The sequence below is a fragment of the Chiloscyllium plagiosum genome, chromosome 30, assembly GCF_004010195.1.
Source record: "Chiloscyllium plagiosum isolate BGI_BamShark_2017 chromosome 30, ASM401019v2, whole genome shotgun sequence".
NCBI classification, from domain to species: Eukaryota; Metazoa; Chordata; class Chondrichthyes; order Orectolobiformes; family Hemiscylliidae; genus Chiloscyllium; species Chiloscyllium plagiosum.
Window position 1 is genome coordinate 45272165 of NC_057739.1, and position 17175 is coordinate 45289339.

The window sequence follows — 17175 nt, forward strand, 5'->3', positions numbered from 1 at the left end:
CTTTACCTAGAGTGTAGTAAGAATATGGCACCCACACACTCGGAGTGGTTGAGAAACTGGTCAAACATGGGTATGGGATTGAGAGATTTTTATTGGATACAAGTATTGAGGGACATGGAGTAAGGGTGGGTGAATAGTGTTGCAGTGCAGCTAGCATCTAAATGAATGAATAAACTGGCTTCTGGCTGATTGGCTGTCTCTTTTCCAACCCCAGCCTTGAACAAAAGAGTTTTGTATTTTCTCTCGGTTTATGAGCTGCTTTGGGCTTCTCCCACATTTTCACTGTCTATGAGGCTTGGTGAAGCTCAGCATGTCAACCCTGAGTTAACACAAAAATGTGGGAGCAGAGCAGGTATTAATCACGAGTGAGGGAAAATTCTGGGACAAGATTTCCTTCTTAAATCTTGCATTTATGTAGTATCTCTTGCCAACTGAAGTCTTCAAAAGAACCTGATGACCAATTTGAATACTTTTTGAAATGGAGGCCCTGTTGGAAATGCAGCAACCATTTTGTGCTCTTCCATTCTATGGCATGATTGTTTTGTTGCTGCCTGTTTGGCTCAGCTGAAAGCAATCTCCCCAAAACCCCTGTTCTGGGACTTTAAGGAATGCAAAGGAACCTTGATTATCCAAAGGACATGGGTGGTTAGTATTTCGTTCGGTTAATCAAATTCTGGATAATCAAATGTCGGATAACATAGTTTAGACAAGCTTCGGGATCTTGCCAGATAATTCGACATTCGGATAATTGAATGCTGGATAGTCAAGGTTTCTCTATATTACAGGCTGATATTTTGGAATATTTGAGGGATGCAGCTCTTTCCTAAGCCAGAATCTTTCATTTGGTATTCTGCTTATTTGTATGTAGCAGAACTCCCTTGAATCACTCACTCATTGAAACAAGGTGGAGAAAAAATGGGCAGAAGTTTTGCTTGTGTATTTTTTTTTAACAAAGGTTGTTCCGAAATGTTTCTTTACTGTTTCCAGCTGGTCCTTTCTGAAGTTTGCTTCAAATGGGGCCATCCAGCGCACAGAGGCATACGAGTACGCACAGGCGCTAGGCAACCAAGTCTGCTTCCTCCCTAACTTCCAGGTACATGTCAGATTTAACATGCTTCTGCACCCACACCTCGACCATTGCCCAGTGACTGGATCTGTGACTGTATCGTTACGTTTTGACCGAGCACAGGTTACAATGTATTTCCCTTCCTGCCTTTGCAGGTATTTAAGTTTATTTATGCCTGCAGACTGGCTGAGATGGGTTTAGCAGCACAAGCATTTCACTACTGCGAGGTCATTGCAAGGACTGTTCTCAAGAATCCAGTGTATTACTCAGCAGTGTTTTTGAGCCAGCTTATTCAGGTATGGAGATACTTAGTATGGATGTATTGTTGTATTTTAATTTTTAAAAAAATGAATCACCTGTAAATCCAATCAAGAATTCAGGAGAAGCATCTTTATCCAGGAAATGATAAGAATGTGGAACATGCTCCCACAGGGAGTGGTTGAGGTGAAAAGTGTTGAAATATTAAAGGGAAGCTGGATAAAAGTGAGAGAAAATAGAGGGCGAGAAGAATATACTGCCAAAGTGAGAGGAAGAGAGGGTGGGAAAAGGCTCATGTGGAACAAAAATACACGACAACAAAATGGTCTGTTTCTGTGCTGTGAACCCAGTGTAAATCTAACAGCTTGTCTAAGCACTCTAATGCGGTAAAGGGCCACCTAATCATATGTACAAGTGAGGAGTCTATTAATCTTGGTTTGTGTGAATGACGAATGAGGGGACAAACTCAACTTGAACTCTGGTAGAGAAACCAACTTGGCTTTTCTTCCTTCAGCCAGGTACAGAGTTGAGAATTTAGAGTTGGACGCTGTTAACCTCATGGGGTTATGGGGATCTTTTGTTCAGGGTGAGTTTGAATCTGTCTGTGAGGTGGGCATTGGGGGTTATTACAGGGTTGGTACCTGAGCCACAGTTGCTGAATGTTTTCTTTTGCCTCTCCTCACTTCCCTCTTCTCTGTTCCTGAGCAGATTTCCACCCGGTTGCGATTCTTTGACCCTCAGTTGAAGGAGCGGTCAGAGCAGGAGTTGCATGTGGAGCCAGATTGGATTAAACACCTCCGACAAATTGAAAATCAGTTGAAGGTGAGACTGCACATGTGCCCTGTCTGGGGGTGGGCTCCTCTCTCTCTCACTGCCTGGCAGTACCTGCTCATGCTTTTATTTTTGCCTTTTGCTTTTCTCTCTCTCTCCCTCCAGGACGGTGCACTTGTTTGTAGGTCGGGCAGAACTACACCTCAGCCTTTCTGTTCCAGCACTCCCAGTTCAGAGTATGACCAGGTCAGCCAGTCAGATGGGCAAGTCGCAGGCTCTCATGAGGAGGCCTTGGGCATGGACAATCCACTGATGACATCTTTCACTGCAGACACAGGGATGCCAGGAATGGCCGGAGTGCAGCTCATGCCACCAGGTACCTGAAAGGCACAAGGCTGTGCCCGCTTTCCCCACCCTTTACCCTCCAGCATTTAAAATAGAATTAAATCACAACAACAGAAAGCAGGTCATTCAGCCCATTAGATGGATGCTAGTATTTGCGAACTCTACATGAGTGACTACCAAACCAATTGACATATCCTTTGATTCTTCTCTCCTTTGGGCTGGTCAAGCTTTCCCTTAAATGCATCTTTTTGAGGAAGTGACAGATGATTGATTAGGGCAGGACAGTGGATGTTATCCAAATGGATTTTACTAAAGCATTTGACAAGGTCCCTCATGGTAGACTGGTTCAGAAGATTAATTCGCGTGGGATCCATGGTGAGTTGGTTACAATATTGGCTTGGTTATAAAAGACAGAGGACAGTTATAGAGGGGTGTTTTTTCTGACTGGAGGTCTGTGACTAGTTGCATTCCACAAGGCTCAGTGCTGAGATCGCTCTTTATATATGAACGATTTGGATGAAAATGTAGGTGGTCTGATTAAGTTTGCAGATGTCATGAAAATTGGTGGAGTTATGGATAATGAGAAAGGTTGTCCAAAGATACCACAGAATATAGATCATTTGAAAAGTTGGGCAGAGAAATGGCAGATAGTGTTTAAGCCAAACAAGTGTGAGATAATGCAGTTTGGGAAGTCAAATGCAAGAGGAAAGTGGACAGTAACTGTCAGAACCTGTGGGAACATTGATATAGGAGGGATCTTGGGGTGCAAGTCCATTGCTCCCTGAAAGTGGCAACACAAGGCAATGGCATGCTTGCCTTCATCAGTCAGGGCATTGAATATACAAGTCATGTTGTAGCTGTATAAAACTTTAGTTAGGCCACATTTGTTGTAGTGTGCAGTTCTGGTCAACACACCAGGAAGAATATGGAGATTTTGGAGAAGATGTAAAAGAGGATTAGCAGAATGTTGCCTGGATTGGAGTGTATTAGCTGTAAGGAGAGGTTGGACAAACTTGGACTATTTCTCTGGAGTGTTGGAGACTGAGGGGCAAACTGATAGAAGTGTATTAAATTGAGAGACATGGATGTAATGGATAGTTGGGAGTCTTTTTCGCAGGGTGGAAATATCAAATACTAAGGGGTGTAGGTTTAAAATGAGGGGGAAGATTTAAAGCAGATATGTGAAACAAAGGGTTTTTTATGCAAAGGATGGTCGGTGTCTGGAACGTGCTGCCAGGAGCGGTGGTGTAAGCAAATACAATAACAACGCTTAACAGGCATTTAGGCAGGCACATGGACAGGCAGATGGGATTGCAATTTTTGAGAAGTTTTGTACTTGGGTTGTAAGTTTGCTTGCTGAGCTGGTAGGTTTGCTCTCAGACGTTTCGTCACCATGCGAGGTAACATCATCAGTGAGCGTCCGGTAAAGTGCTGGTGTTCTGTTCCGCTTTCTATTTATGTGTATTGGCCTGTTATGCTGGGTGATATCATTTCCAGTTCTTTTTCTCAGAGGTTGTTAAATGGGGTGCAAATTGACGTGTTTATTGATGGAGTTCTGGTTTGAATGCCAGGCCTCGAGGAATTTCCATGTGTATCTCTGTTTAGCTGTCCTAGGATTGATGTGTTGTCCTAGTCAAAGTGGTGTCCTCCATCTGTGTGTAAGAATACTGGTCATGTCTTTTGGTGGCTAGTTGGTGTTTGCGTATCCTGGTGGCTAATTTCCTGCCTGTCTGTTCCGATGTAGTGTTAGTTGCAATCCTTGCAGGGTATTTTGTAAATTACATTTGTTTTTCTGGTTGTTGGTACAGGTCCTTTAGGTTCATCAGGAGCTGTTTCAGTGTGTTGGTAGGTTTGTGGGCTACCATGATGCCGAGAGGTTGGAGTAGCCTGGTAGTCATCTGGCAGATGGGATTAGTTTAGAATGGCATTATGGTTGGCACAGAAATTGTGGCTGAAGGGCCTGTTCCTGTACTATGTTCTATGATAAAATGCTTTCTGGAGTTTCCTACTCAAATGAATGACTCCATTACAAAGTTGTGGTGGATCATTGACTCTGTGCCAGGATCTATGCTTGCCTTGTGCTCTATGTGAATTATCTGGCACTCCTTCAAAGCTTCTGGGTTGAGGTACTGGCCAAATGATACTGGGCTATGCTTTGAAAAATATTGCTGTTACAGCATGGGAGTCGATCACTTGGCCAACCAGTGAATTTACCATCCACACAATCCAATCATGGTTCTCAAGTCCCTTCAACCTCTTTCATTTCTCCCAATCTAGTCTTAAGGAGGGAACTCGAGTTTATTCAAGGCAGCAGACAGCCTGGTTGCTGGTGGTGAAGCAGTTAAAGTTTGGCTGCATGAGAGGCCAGAATTAAAGGAGCGCAGTATCCTTGGAGGCTTGTGGGACTGGAGGAGATTAGAGATGAAGGAGGTTGAGGACAAGTTGTGAATTTTAAAAGTGAGGCATTCTTAGACAACTACCAAATGCAATGAAGTAGAAAGTTTAAAATAAAAGTCAGTAAAGTAATTAAAAATTAAAGTAACTTTAAACAAAAAGAAATGGGAACGTGTTGAGAAAACTGTTAGCCCCATGTAAGATGAGTGAGGTATTGGTGGTTTATCAGTATTGTCACTGGATTGGTAATCCAGAGACTCAGGCTAGTATCTGTGGCATACGTTGAAATTTCACCTAAGTACCTGGTGGAATTTAAATCATAAAATCTGGAATTAAAAGCTAATGGTGACAATGTAACTGTCGTAGTAAACACCAATCTATTTCACAAATGTACTTTAGGAAGGAAATCACTTCTGTTTACTTGGTTTGGCTCAGACCCACAACAGCTGACACTTTACTGCTGTCTGAAAAAGCTTAAAAAGTCAATCTTAAGGACAGAGAGAGAGAGAGAGAGACAGGAAACCAATGCCACACCCATACAAAAATGGTCCTCACAGACAAAGGGATAATGTGATTTTTAGGCTTTCCTAAACTTGGCCTCTGATCCTAGAGGGCAAGGGCAGCATGACCAGGTAAACAACATCATGTTCCCCTCCATACTGCACATAAATGCTGGCCTTGTCATTCCTTTCCTCAGAACTTTCAGCAACAAGACTGGAGGTTTCTCTACAGTTGTGCAGGGATATATTTGGATGTAAAGTGTGCTGCCATTTCAATTAAGTAGCTTGAGTTTATTGCAAGTTGCTCCGTGCATGAGGCTTCAACTTAAAATTAGGGCCCGGTTGTACCGAGGATGATTTCAGAGTTGAGTGGAGACCTGAATTCTCCACCCAGTCCTGCTTTATCATCCCCCACTACTGCCAAAATAAAACTGTGGATGCTTGAACAACTGGGTAGCAATTAAATATTTCAAAACTTGAGATTGATGATTTTTTGGGGGAGCTAGAGTTAAGGTTTCATACCAGCTGTGATTTCACAGAATGACAACAGGCCAGGGGGCTGAATGGCCTCCTCCTTTTCTTATGCAACAGGTTTGCGAAGGGGCTGACTGTCCATGGCTTGTACCTTTTGCTCCTTCCTGTTTCCTGTGCATGTGCTTGGTTTCCTTACAGCCCCTCCTCACGCCGTATTGGATGGCAGGCCAACAGCAGCCCCTCCCCTCCAGCCGATGATGGACAGTGGAATCCCCATGTACTCACCCACCCAAGCCTCGCCTGGCTTCCCAGGACAGTCTCCCCACTCTGCCTTCAAGCAGACTTTTGAGCCAGCTAAAGGCCCCCTTTCTACAGCCCCACCTGGATCGCCCCTGGGGCTCCCCTCAGAGATTCTGCAGACTGTGCCGGAGCAACAGGTGCCTGAGAACACAGGTTTGTACGCAGGATGGCAACCATGGATAGGACAGGGTGGGGGGTGAGTGGGATAGGGGTGGATTGCTGGGTTGAACCCCTGATGCATGTCTTAACTTTATTCACCCGCTTGAATCTCTAAACAAGTTCACCAAATTTGTGCTACTTTGGAAGAGAGAGTGCATTTGTCTAGCGTGTTTTGCCATCTCTGGACATCCCCAAATGCTTCACAGCCAATCAAGTTCTTTTTTAAATATAGCTACTCTTGTGATTGTTACAAGTACAGGTTGGAGCATGTCTTGTGTCTCACTGTGCCCATCACTGCACTGGTCACAAGATGACTTTTAATACTTTAACCAGTTGTCAATATGAATAGTTATACATTTTATCCATATTAGGTGCAGTAGTTCTTAAAAAAAAATTCAGTTTCTTTAATGAGCAACAAAATTATTGACTTAATGTGAAAACAACACTGAACAAAGATGCAGAGCTAATTAATATAGTTTGAAATAGGAAAGTATAACCATATGCTCTTTTAAATAGCCCAATGCTTATGAGCATGCAACGGTGAAAAAATAAATGTTTTTAAAAAAGATTTTCATGTGAAATTAATGCTGGAAAAGAAAAGACAATATTGTTATTTCTTGAAGGGAAGGTGATAGGTGGTAAAATGTTGAAGGTAGCTGTCAGTGAGCATCCTGGCACACTGAGCTGTCACTGCACACAGCCAGTTGTCATTGGGACTTTTGCAGATGTTGTTCCTTCAGGAACTGTCAAGAAATTACAAGCTTTTCAGGAGATCAGCTGTGTTAGTTATACAAATCTCATGCTGAATTCTCCAAAAGGATTTTCTCAGCAAGGCAGACGAGGACCTTGGTACCTTCTTGGACTTTACCCCAGCTGAGCTCAAGTAATATCCAAACTAAATTTGATTACTGACAGCCATAAACCATTTCCAGTGAACAAGTCCAACCAGTTAACTTAAGCCATGTGAATTCCAAAAAAGCGCTTTCAACAAGTCCCAATGTCCTTTTAGTGATCCCTTTAAAAATGATCAGGTTCAGCTATTCCAAGGCTATCCACAGTCCACAATTTCCTTAACATGAATCAGCAACAAAAACATAATGAATTGTCTTCATAACATGATGTAGGAATTGCAGCAGCCAATTTCCAGACAGCATGATTCCATCAACAGCATTGTGATAATGACCATTTGATGATGTTTTTGAGGGGTATTCCATGTAATCCCTCCCTCCATTACTTTTTAATTAATTAGATGGGGCATTGGTTGATACAGGGCTAAGCAGAGAAAGCAAGCAATGGGTTTTGTTTGGGATTGATATGGGGTTCTGAGCAGTAGAATTGGGTTGGAGTTGACAATACATGAAAGTCAATGGGTTTAGTTTTGGTCTTGATACAGGCCAATGTGCTAGAGTGTTAGTTTGGGATTGCTTTAGCGAAGAGCTGGTATGCTTATGATCAACTGCCATCATACAGTGTAGACTTCCATTGTAACTTACAAAAAGAAGTTGGGGGGGAGAAATTCATTTTTCCTTGCTATGTACTAATTTGTTTTTTCCCTTTGTCCCCCACACTCTCCAGAATGTAATTCCGTCAATCATCAGATGTCTCCTAAAAGATCCAGCTTTGGGGAAAGTGGACATCAGGATTTCTATGATCACATGGTCAAAATGGTAATGCTGGCTGGATTCATCTCCAAAGTTACCTATAGGTTTAAAAAGTATTGGGCAATTTGCCAATTCTTTCTTTCAGTCAGGTCAGTGTTGAGTGGACATTATCTTGGTAGACCGTCCTCTGGTGCTCATTGGCCAGTTGACAGTCATTAGGTCTTTTACAGTGCTAAATTGGTGTATTGGTGAGGCATCTACAGTGTTGGAATCCTTGCAGGGTGTGAGATATGGTCACTCATCTGTTTAACACCCCCCTCCACCCCTGCCTCCCTGCTGATAGACTGCTCTCCACAGTGTATTGTGGAAGCTGGCCTCTTGTACCCACCCCCTCCCTCTGCAATGAGCCCACCCCTGCAGGTGGGCGTCAGTATTGCACTCTCTGCATCCTCCTGATGTTGGACTCTGAGAGGTGACCCAAGTGTTAAAAGATAATCTCTGGATTGCATGTGAGTGGTACAAGCTCCTTGTGCAAGACTGACTTCCCCCAAGTTGTGTGCTCCTTCACCACTCCATCTTGGCCACATTGCTATTCCAGCTGATGTTCCTGGCCCCAGTGCCCCCCTCAGTGGGATGATCTATTGAGTAGGTGACCTCAACTGAATTAGGTTGTTCAGGACACATTACACATAGGTCTGGACCTCATTCAGTGTTCTTGCGTGTATTTTCCAAACTGTGCTTCACCAAATTCTGTGTTTTAGCTGCTGCAGTCTGTTTGAAACTGTTGCTTTTTTACTTAAGGCTGAGTGAGCTGATCCTTGATCACAGGCTGCAGTTGGCCCCATGCCACCAGTAGCAGGTTCCTGTTGTGGGATCGGTTTACTGCTGGCTGTACCAACAAGTGCAAGTGGTTGGCTGGATTCCTGATCATCCCTGCTATCATTTGGACTCACTAATGATGCACGTGATTCATCCCTGTCTGAAATTCCAGAGGGAGAAGATTCATTTCCTTCGTCTGCTCCTGTATCTCTGAGAGGCATTAACTTTGCTGGATTAAATTCAGAGCCAAGTGGCTATTCTTTGTTGGAGTCTTGGTACATAGTATCAGAATCCAACTGCAGAATGTATCACAGCTGAAGCCCCCTCAATCACCCATCCCCTTCCTCCACCGCGCCACCCCATTCCCCCCATGTTAGGCTTTTAGACTTGTGGCTTCCCTGGAGCAGAGTAAGGTGATAGAATCCACAGGGTAAGCTCCTGCTCAAGGAGAACACCTGACACTTTCTTTAGCAAGTTTTATAATGAGACTCTAACAAACTGCACAGTGAGTGTAAGTGCTTTCATTTGAACTGTAGCAAGGCTGAGGTTTTATTATCACAGTAATAAAAATTTGACAAACACAATGCTGAAAATTTGTGCTGGCATTTCAGCCTGGCCTGCATGGTGTGTACTGCACTGACTGACTATGAAGGTGAGCCTGTTAAATTGTTTGTGCAACAGCATGTGGTTAACACAGCTGAACATTTGTGTCTGAACCAGGCTTCTGGAAGAAGATCGAGGTCAACGTCTCAGTCGTCTTTGCACATGGTACGCAATACCTGATGCCTCTGTGTCAGGGTCCTTGTGCTTTCCTTTCCCATTCTTAACTATTACTCATCTGGTGGTGGGGCAGTGTGGTCAATGCTTTCCCTCCCTCCATCTGTACCCTCTTCCATCCCCATCCCACTCTGCCTCCTGCTTTCTGCCATCCAATCATTAACTCTTGTAGCCTCGATCCACTTGCTAACAATCTTTGCACGGGTGTTGGATCGCAGAGTGGGTTTGCATCTTGTTGTTGCGTGTTTCCTGCAGGTAGGGGGCTGGAGGCGGTGTACAGCAAAACCTGAACTTCCCCAGATGTGTCTCCCCTCATTGAGGGGAAAATGTGAGCTTTTGCAGACTGCTCGTCAGTAGACTGGATCAAAGTATATGTGGGTGTTTGCTCCTCAGTTTTATTTAGGACTAAGAGGAAAAGCTTTGGAATTGTTACCCCTATCACTTCTCTCCATCCTTGGATGTGTTACTCAGTGACATGCTGCAGATATTCCCTCCATTGTGAAATCTGCCATGATGAGGGCTTTAGCAAAATAGGCCGAAAATCACTTCTCCCTAACTTTCCCCCCTTAACTGAAAGGGAAGCTGCTCGTGACTGTGTTGTGGGTTATTTAGGTAGTTACTTGCCTATATTTCATACAAATAGAGGGAGGTCATTTGACACCTTGAATCTGTTCTGCCATGCAGTTTGATCTTGGCTGATCTGGATCTCAACTCTATTTAACTTTGGTTAACTTATCTTAGCTGAAAATGTGTTGCAGGAAAAGCGCAGCAGGCCAGGCAGCATCCAAGGAACAGGAGAATCGACATTTCGGGCATAAGCCCTTCTTCACTTATCTTACCCAATAAAATTCTATCAGTCTCAGTCTAGAGGTTTTCAACTGGTCTTGAGATTAGATTTGGTTGGGACTTTGAAGGTGCTGTGGTGTTGGGGAAGCAGGTCATTATCATTACATTCATGGGAATCTTTAAGATATGCTGAGACACATCAGCGCAAGCATTTCCTTTGGCCTTGCAACCCAGAGTGCAGTATTGCTGCTCCTGAGGTGTTTGCCAGTCACTGGTACACCCGGTTTATGCCATCATACAGAGTGGGTTACTGGTATTTGATTGGCGAATGAGAGGGGGGGCGTTTCAGTTTGGAGGAATTGTTACCAAGGGCTCAAACTGTACTTGTCTGCGATGGTTTCATGTTAGAATCCTCTGTTTCAGCCCTATGGGAGACGCTCGCGAACTACCTCTGAGTCATCTGTCCACAGCATGGGCCGAGAGAGGCATCCCTCTGCAGCTAACCAGTCAACGCTTCCACCTCCATCAGAGACCATTGCCAACACAGCTCCGGAAACAAAAAAAGAACCCAGACGGAAGGAACCAGAGACCAAAAAGGTAGAGGGAGGTTTGAAGGATTGCTGCATCTCTTTCTCTAGTGCTCTGTCTCTCTTTCTGTCTTGCTGCCTCTCTCGCTGCTTGTGTGTCTCTCTATCTCTCTCGCTGCTTGTCTCTCTCTCTGCTTGTCTCTCTCTCTCTCTGCCTCTCTCTCTCTCTGCCTCTCTCTCTCTCTGCCTCTCTCTCTCTCTGCCTCTCTCTCTCTCTGCCTCTCTCTCTCTCTGCCTCTCTCTCTCTCTGCCTCTCTCTCTCTCTGCCTCTCTCTCTCTCTGCCTCTCTCTCTCTCTGCCTCTCTCTCTCTCTGCCTCTCTCTCTCTCTCTCTCTCTCTCTCGCTGCCTGTATCTCTCTCTCTCTCTCTCGCTGCCTGTCTCTCTCTCTCTCGCTGCCCCTCTCTCTCCAGCTTGCTGCCTCTGTGTCTCTCTCTCTCGCCGCCTGTCTCTGTGTCTCCCTCCAGTGTGCCCCCTCGCCCTCCCTGTGACACTAGCATTTATCACCCATTATCCTGCAGCTATGATGATTAGGCTCGCACCTTGAACCACTACTGTCCTGTAATATTTGGGCAAATCACAGAATATTAGCACTGGAGCGGAGATGGGCAATAAAACATGGGATATAAGTGCTGAAAATTCCGAAGGCTTTTGATTAAGTAAATAAGGAAAAACTTTGCAGTCGTAGATGAGCCTGTACTGAACGGATGTAAGGCAATTGTGAAAGAAGCTGGGGTCAGGTGAGAATTGTTTTCATTGTTACGGTGATCTGCAGTGTATTCCCTGTCATTCAGATCCCCTATCAGTATATAAGTAATTATATACTGATAGGCTTCACATTTCTTCAGCTATTAGGAAAGAATGCGGATAGTGTGTGACATTAACGAGAGAGCTAAATGGCTGGCACAGGCACATTGGGCTGAATGGTCACCAACCACTATGAAATGCTCTGCTTCCTAGAGCAGTGGAAGGTGATCACATTCCAAATCCAGGTGGGTGTATGAGGATGATTGTATCCATGGATCTGCAATACTCACTGGTCAACTACTGCTACTTACTGGCAGGACAAAGTGAGGACTGCAGATGCTGGAGATCAGAATAGTGTGTGTGTTGCTGGCAGCATCCAAGGAGCAGGAGAATCGACGTTTCGGGCAAAAGCCCTTCATCAGGAATGAGGCTTGTGGGCTGGGGGTGTGCTGAGAGATAAATGGGGGGGCAGGGGGGTGCTGGTTGGGGCTGGTGGCAAGGTAACTGAGAATGCAATAGGTGCATGAAGGTGAGGGAGAAGGTGATAGATCAGAGAGGAAGGTGGAGTGGATAGATGGGAGAGATGATGGACAGGTCAAGAGGGTCGTACTGAGTTGGTAGGCTTTGTATAGTCAGGGGATGATGATGAATTGAGCTTGATGTTGGTGAGGAACCTGCCAGTCAGATGTCCTGGGATTTTCCAATCCAATGTTCCTCGTAAGGGTACAACATAAGATTGGAGTAAAGCTCTCTCTACACTATCCCTATCAAACACTCCCAGGACAGGGACAGGTGAAGGTCCTTCTACATTTGTCCCACCCCCCAGGTATGGTATCAAGAGGTTTTTTTATTTTACAGGGTGGTTGGTTGAGCTGGCTGCGGCCCAGCAAGAAGACTGAAGCCCATTTACCAGATGACAAAAATAAATCGGTGAGTCACTGGGGATGGTGTTTGTTGGGAGGAGGTTAGAGGGACAGGAGATCTGTGTCCCACCAGTCACAGGTCATATCTAAGTATCCATGTTTCATGCACATTGAAGCAACATCTCTGTAATTGAAATGAGGCTGAGTGTTGGCTCTCTCTGGGTTTTTGTAATTACAGGCTCCCTCCAGGTTTATTACATATAGCAACTCCAACCATCAGCTTTGGTCCAATGTAAGCTGACAGGCCCCAAGTCCCTTTAATCTCTGGGAACAGTCTGACAGCAAAGTTCAGTCATGAACCTACTTCAAGGAGATGAAAGTCAGGATTGGTTTGTTAAGTTTCTTGTAAACTGCAGCAATAAATTCAGGACAGTGCATAACTTATCTTGCTGTTTTTGGCCTATGGAATCATGCTGCCCCTCGTGCTGAGCAGTCACGTTTCTCATATCCTGGATCTTATCCAACAATTCTTCCCTATTTCCAGTCATACTCATCCCCAATCATTGTGGCCTGCTTGCTTTTTGTAATCAGGAAATATTCTTCTTGTGAACAGGCTAGTTTGCTCAAGTGGTATGTTAATGGGTTTCCATTGCCAGTATCATTGAGAATGTTAGAGGACTCTGGGTCTATACTCGATGGAGTTTAAAAGGTTGAGGAGGGATCCAATTAAACTTTACAGAACACTGAATGGCTTGGACTCAGTAGCTGTTGGGAAGATGTTTCCATTGGTCGGAGAGACTAGGACCCGAGGTCACAGCCTTAGAGTAAAGGGAAGACCATTTAGAACAGAGATAAGGAGAAAATTTTCAGCCAGAGTGTGGTAAATCTGTGGAATTCATTGCCACAGAAGGCTGTGGAGGCCAGGTCATTGAGTATATTTAAGATTAAAATAGATAGGTTCTTGAGTATCAAGGGTTATTGCGGAGAAAGTGGGAGAATGGGGTTGAGAAACTTATCAGCCATGATCGAATGGCGGAGCAGACTTGATGGACCGAATGGCCTAATTTCTGCTCCCATGCCTTCTGGTCTAATGGGTCAGTTAGCTTAGTGGGCTGGTAGTGCCCCAGTGAAAGTCAGTGTTCCCGAGGGGGGAATGTTCTGAACTCTTTGCCTCGTCTTTTGTGCACAGATTGTGTGGGATGAGAAGAAGCAACGATGGGTGAATCTGAATGAACCTGAGGAGGAGGTAAGTACCAAGTCCAGATGTGCTCCACCTTCCTGTCTGTTAGTTCTGTTCTTAAGGTCCGCCAGTCACAATATAGCCATGAATTAATTGGCAGTTCTTAATTGCTCTGAGAAGGTGGTGGGGAATTGCCATCTAGCAGTATGCAGGTCTGATACAAACTGACCACCTCAGAAGACAGTTTGGAGGCAATCAAATAAAGATGGCAGGTTTCCTTCCATTTTCTGGATTATAGAGAAGGAAAATTGGCACAGGTTTAGCTCCTGATTACTATCATCATAGGGCATGAGCAGCACAGGGTGGAATTAGGCTGTGATGTTTTTTCCCCCCAACTCTGGTTTGATAATCTACCACAATTATTCTTCAGACTGACTGGGGATTAGAATACCTTGGGGTAATCACCCCCCGATGGAACCATAACTGGAAAGAAAGCGCAAGAGATGAGTGTGTATTTTTGACAGGGATGGGGGAAGGGAGAGATTGATGTGATGGAGTGTGGGGCCGGGTGTGGTGGTAATAAGGAAAACTGGGAGTGTGGTGAAAATCTGGGAAGAGTGGGATTGTGACAGGTTGTAGGACTGATACTGCGATAATGCTGGAGTATTGGTTTGGCCATCTGATGGGGGAATGCACACATAGTTTCATGACCTATTGGGCTTATTAGAAGAGGGTGCAAGTCTGAAAGCTGCTTGATTTTTAATTCACTGGAATTGGGTGGGGTTTGAGGAAAGGGGAAAAGGATATGTTGAGGTTCAATATACAGTTTGGTACAGTGCAGAAAGGAATTCCTATCCAGATTCCCAGTGCAGAGCTGGAGTGAACCACTGCCAGGTGTAAGAGTAATGTTGCTTGTGTCATTACAGAGCAAGCCTCTTCCTCCTCCGCCAAGTTTCCCAGTGACAGCCCCTACACCTGCCTCAAGTTCCACTCCTTCAGCCGCACCAGCACCCTCAGGTGGCCCTCCACCTCGGAACAGGTTCTCCATGAAAGCAGGTGAGGTTTTGTGTGTGTATATCCCTCTGCCTCCTCTTGTTTCTCTCCCTCTGTCTTTTGAACTGTAAGGCAGTGGTCTCTGTTGTTTGTGTACAAAGTGTAGAAAAAAGGAACTCCTGCTTCAATAGAGTTTATTGGCACCTCATAATGCAGTGCACTTTATCGGTCAGTGTTGTAATACAGCAAGTATGGCAGCTCAACTGCACACAACAAAGTCCTACATGAAGGAAAAGAATAGATTGATGAGGGCAGAGTGATACATGTTGTTTACATGGGCTTTAATAAAGCCTTTGACAAGGTTCCACATGCTTAGACTGCTTAGTAAAGTTAGATTATCTGGGATTTAGGGAGAGCTTGCCAATTGTATACAAAAATTGGCTTGACAGGAGGAGACAGTGTGGTAGTGGAGAGTTGTTTTTCGGACTGGAGGCCTATGACCAACTGTGTTCCACAGGGATCGTTACTGGGTCCATTTTTGTTTGTCACTGACATAAACAATTTGGATGAGAAAACAGGAGCATGGTTGGTAAGTTTGTCTATGCCACCAAAATTGGCCATATAATGGACAGTGAAGAAGGTTATCTCCGATTACAAAGAGATCTTGATCAGTTGGATCAATGGGCTGACGAGTGGCAGATGGAATTTAATTTGGATAAACGCAAGGTATTGAATTTTTTGTAAAACAACCAAGAGCAGGACTGAAATCGTTAATGGAAGAGCCTGGGTAGTGTTATCAAACAGAGACCTAGTGGGTTCACCTACATAATTCTTTGAAATTTGCATCACATAGACATTGTGGTTAAGGAATTTAGCACACCTGCCTCCGTTGCTCAGACCTTTGAATATAGGAGTTGGGATGTTATGTCGAGGTTGTACAGTTCTGGTCACCCTGTTATAGGAGGAATATTATTAAATTGGAGAGGATTCAGAAAAGATTTACAAGGAAGTTGCCAGGAAATGGAGTTATAAGAGAGGCTAGATATGCTGGGATATTTGTCACTGAAGTGTTGGAGATTGAAGGGTGACGTTATGGAAGTTTATAAAATCATGACTGGCTTAGTTGAGGTGAATAACAAAAAGGTCTTTTCCCTAGGGTGGGGGAGTTCAAAACTAGGGGGCATATTTTTAAGGTGAAAGGAGAAAGTTTTAAAAAGGACATGAGGAGCAACTTGTTTTACACAGTGGTTAATGTGTCAAATGAACTTCCAGCAGAAGTGGTAGATGCAGGTACTATTACAACATTTAAAGACATTTGAATAAGTACATGAGTAGGAAAGGTTTGGAGGGATATGGGCCAAGTGCAGGCAAGTGGGACAAATCTGGTTTGGGAACATTGTCATCGTGGACTAGTTGGACAGAATGATCTGTTACTGTGCAGTATGATTCTGTTCAACTAATGTTGCCTGGGACTAGCACATTGGCCAGGGCAGTAGCAGGGGAACTGTTCTGCCATTTAAAAATATCCTTTAGCGCATTTTTAATGTTCTGTTCAAAGCAAGAAATTTCCTCCCACACTGTGTGTGTGTGTGTGTGTGTGTCGTGCGCGCATTGGGGAAAATGAAGTAATTCTGCCCTTGAGCCTCTTGTGCTATTCCATTAAATCATTGCTGATCCCTAAATTGGCTTCCTACATTTGATTTGGTTCTGTTACACTTCATACCCACACCAACAAAAACTAAAAACCTTTTGCCTCTCCATAGTCCGTATCCTCTTCTTCCCTACCTATTCATGTCTCTGTCAAGATGCCTCTTAAATATTGTGATTGAATCTACTTCAACCACCTCCCCGATAGCTCATTCCAAGCACTTACCACCCTCACTTTCCCCCTTTACTTTACGCCCATCTGTGGGTTCTTATTAGGGAAGAGGGTTCCAGATTTCAATTTGCCTTTGCGTGACTAGACTCTGCTTGGATTTCAAGAATCTGTGTCATGGGTGTGGTGCTGGAAAAGCACAGTAGGTCAGGCAGCATCAGGAAACTTTTGAATTATAATTTGAATTTAAGAATCTGCCCCCACCCAAAAGAAAGAGAAAATTGTTGTCTTTATCAACCCTGGAAAATCTTTTAATTGTCTTAAATGTGTCAATTAGATCACTTTCAATCTGCTAGACTGAAGGGAATGCACAATTTAGCTTATAATTTAGCTCATTCTTAAGATTTAAAGTAAAAGGAGGAAGGTTTAAAGATGATGTAAGAGGCAATTTCTTTTGCAGAGAGTGTTAAGTGCCTGGAATATGCTGCCAGAGAGGTGGTAGAATCATATGCAGTAGCAACAGATGCGCGAGTAGAGAGATATGGACCATACAGAGGCAGAAGGTTTTTAGTTGAGAAAGGCTTTATGTTTTGGTACAGACTTGGTGGGCCAAAGGGCATGTTTATGTGTTGCGCTTTTGGTTTGTTCTTTTCTCTCCCCCCCACTAATATCATTCTGGTGAATCTGTCACATCACAAACAAGGCCATGGTCTCCTTCCTGAGATGTGGTGTCCAGAACTG

The 17175-nt window shown here is 44.2% G+C and overlaps 1 protein-coding gene across 8 annotated transcripts in view; it reads left to right on the forward strand.

Annotated features, from left to right (window-relative positions):
• sec16a (SEC16 homolog A, endoplasmic reticulum export factor) overlaps nt 1-17175 on the forward strand; it is a 77279-nt gene that overhangs the window by 50046 nt on the left and 10058 nt on the right. For 6 of the 8 annotated variants that reach the window (XM_043720638.1, XM_043720637.1, XM_043720635.1 and 3 more), the window contains exons 16-26: nt 988-1093; nt 1222-1362; nt 2033-2146; nt 2261-2471; nt 6007-6261; nt 7843-7934; nt 9408-9455; nt 10674-10847; nt 12441-12512; nt 13635-13691; nt 14552-14681. In XM_043720638.1, the coding sequence (XP_043576573.1) occupies nt 988-1093; nt 1222-1362; nt 2033-2146; nt 2261-2471; nt 6007-6261; nt 7843-7934; nt 9408-9455; nt 10674-10847; nt 12441-12512; nt 13635-13691; nt 14552-14681 (1400 nt within the window). The remainder of the gene's footprint in view (nt 1-987; nt 1094-1221; nt 1363-2032; nt 2147-2260; nt 2472-6006; nt 6262-7842; nt 7935-9407; nt 9456-10673; nt 10848-12440; nt 12513-13634; nt 13692-14551; nt 14682-17175) is intronic. The other 2 variants (XM_043720641.1, XM_043720640.1) reach the window with 2 other exon arrangements.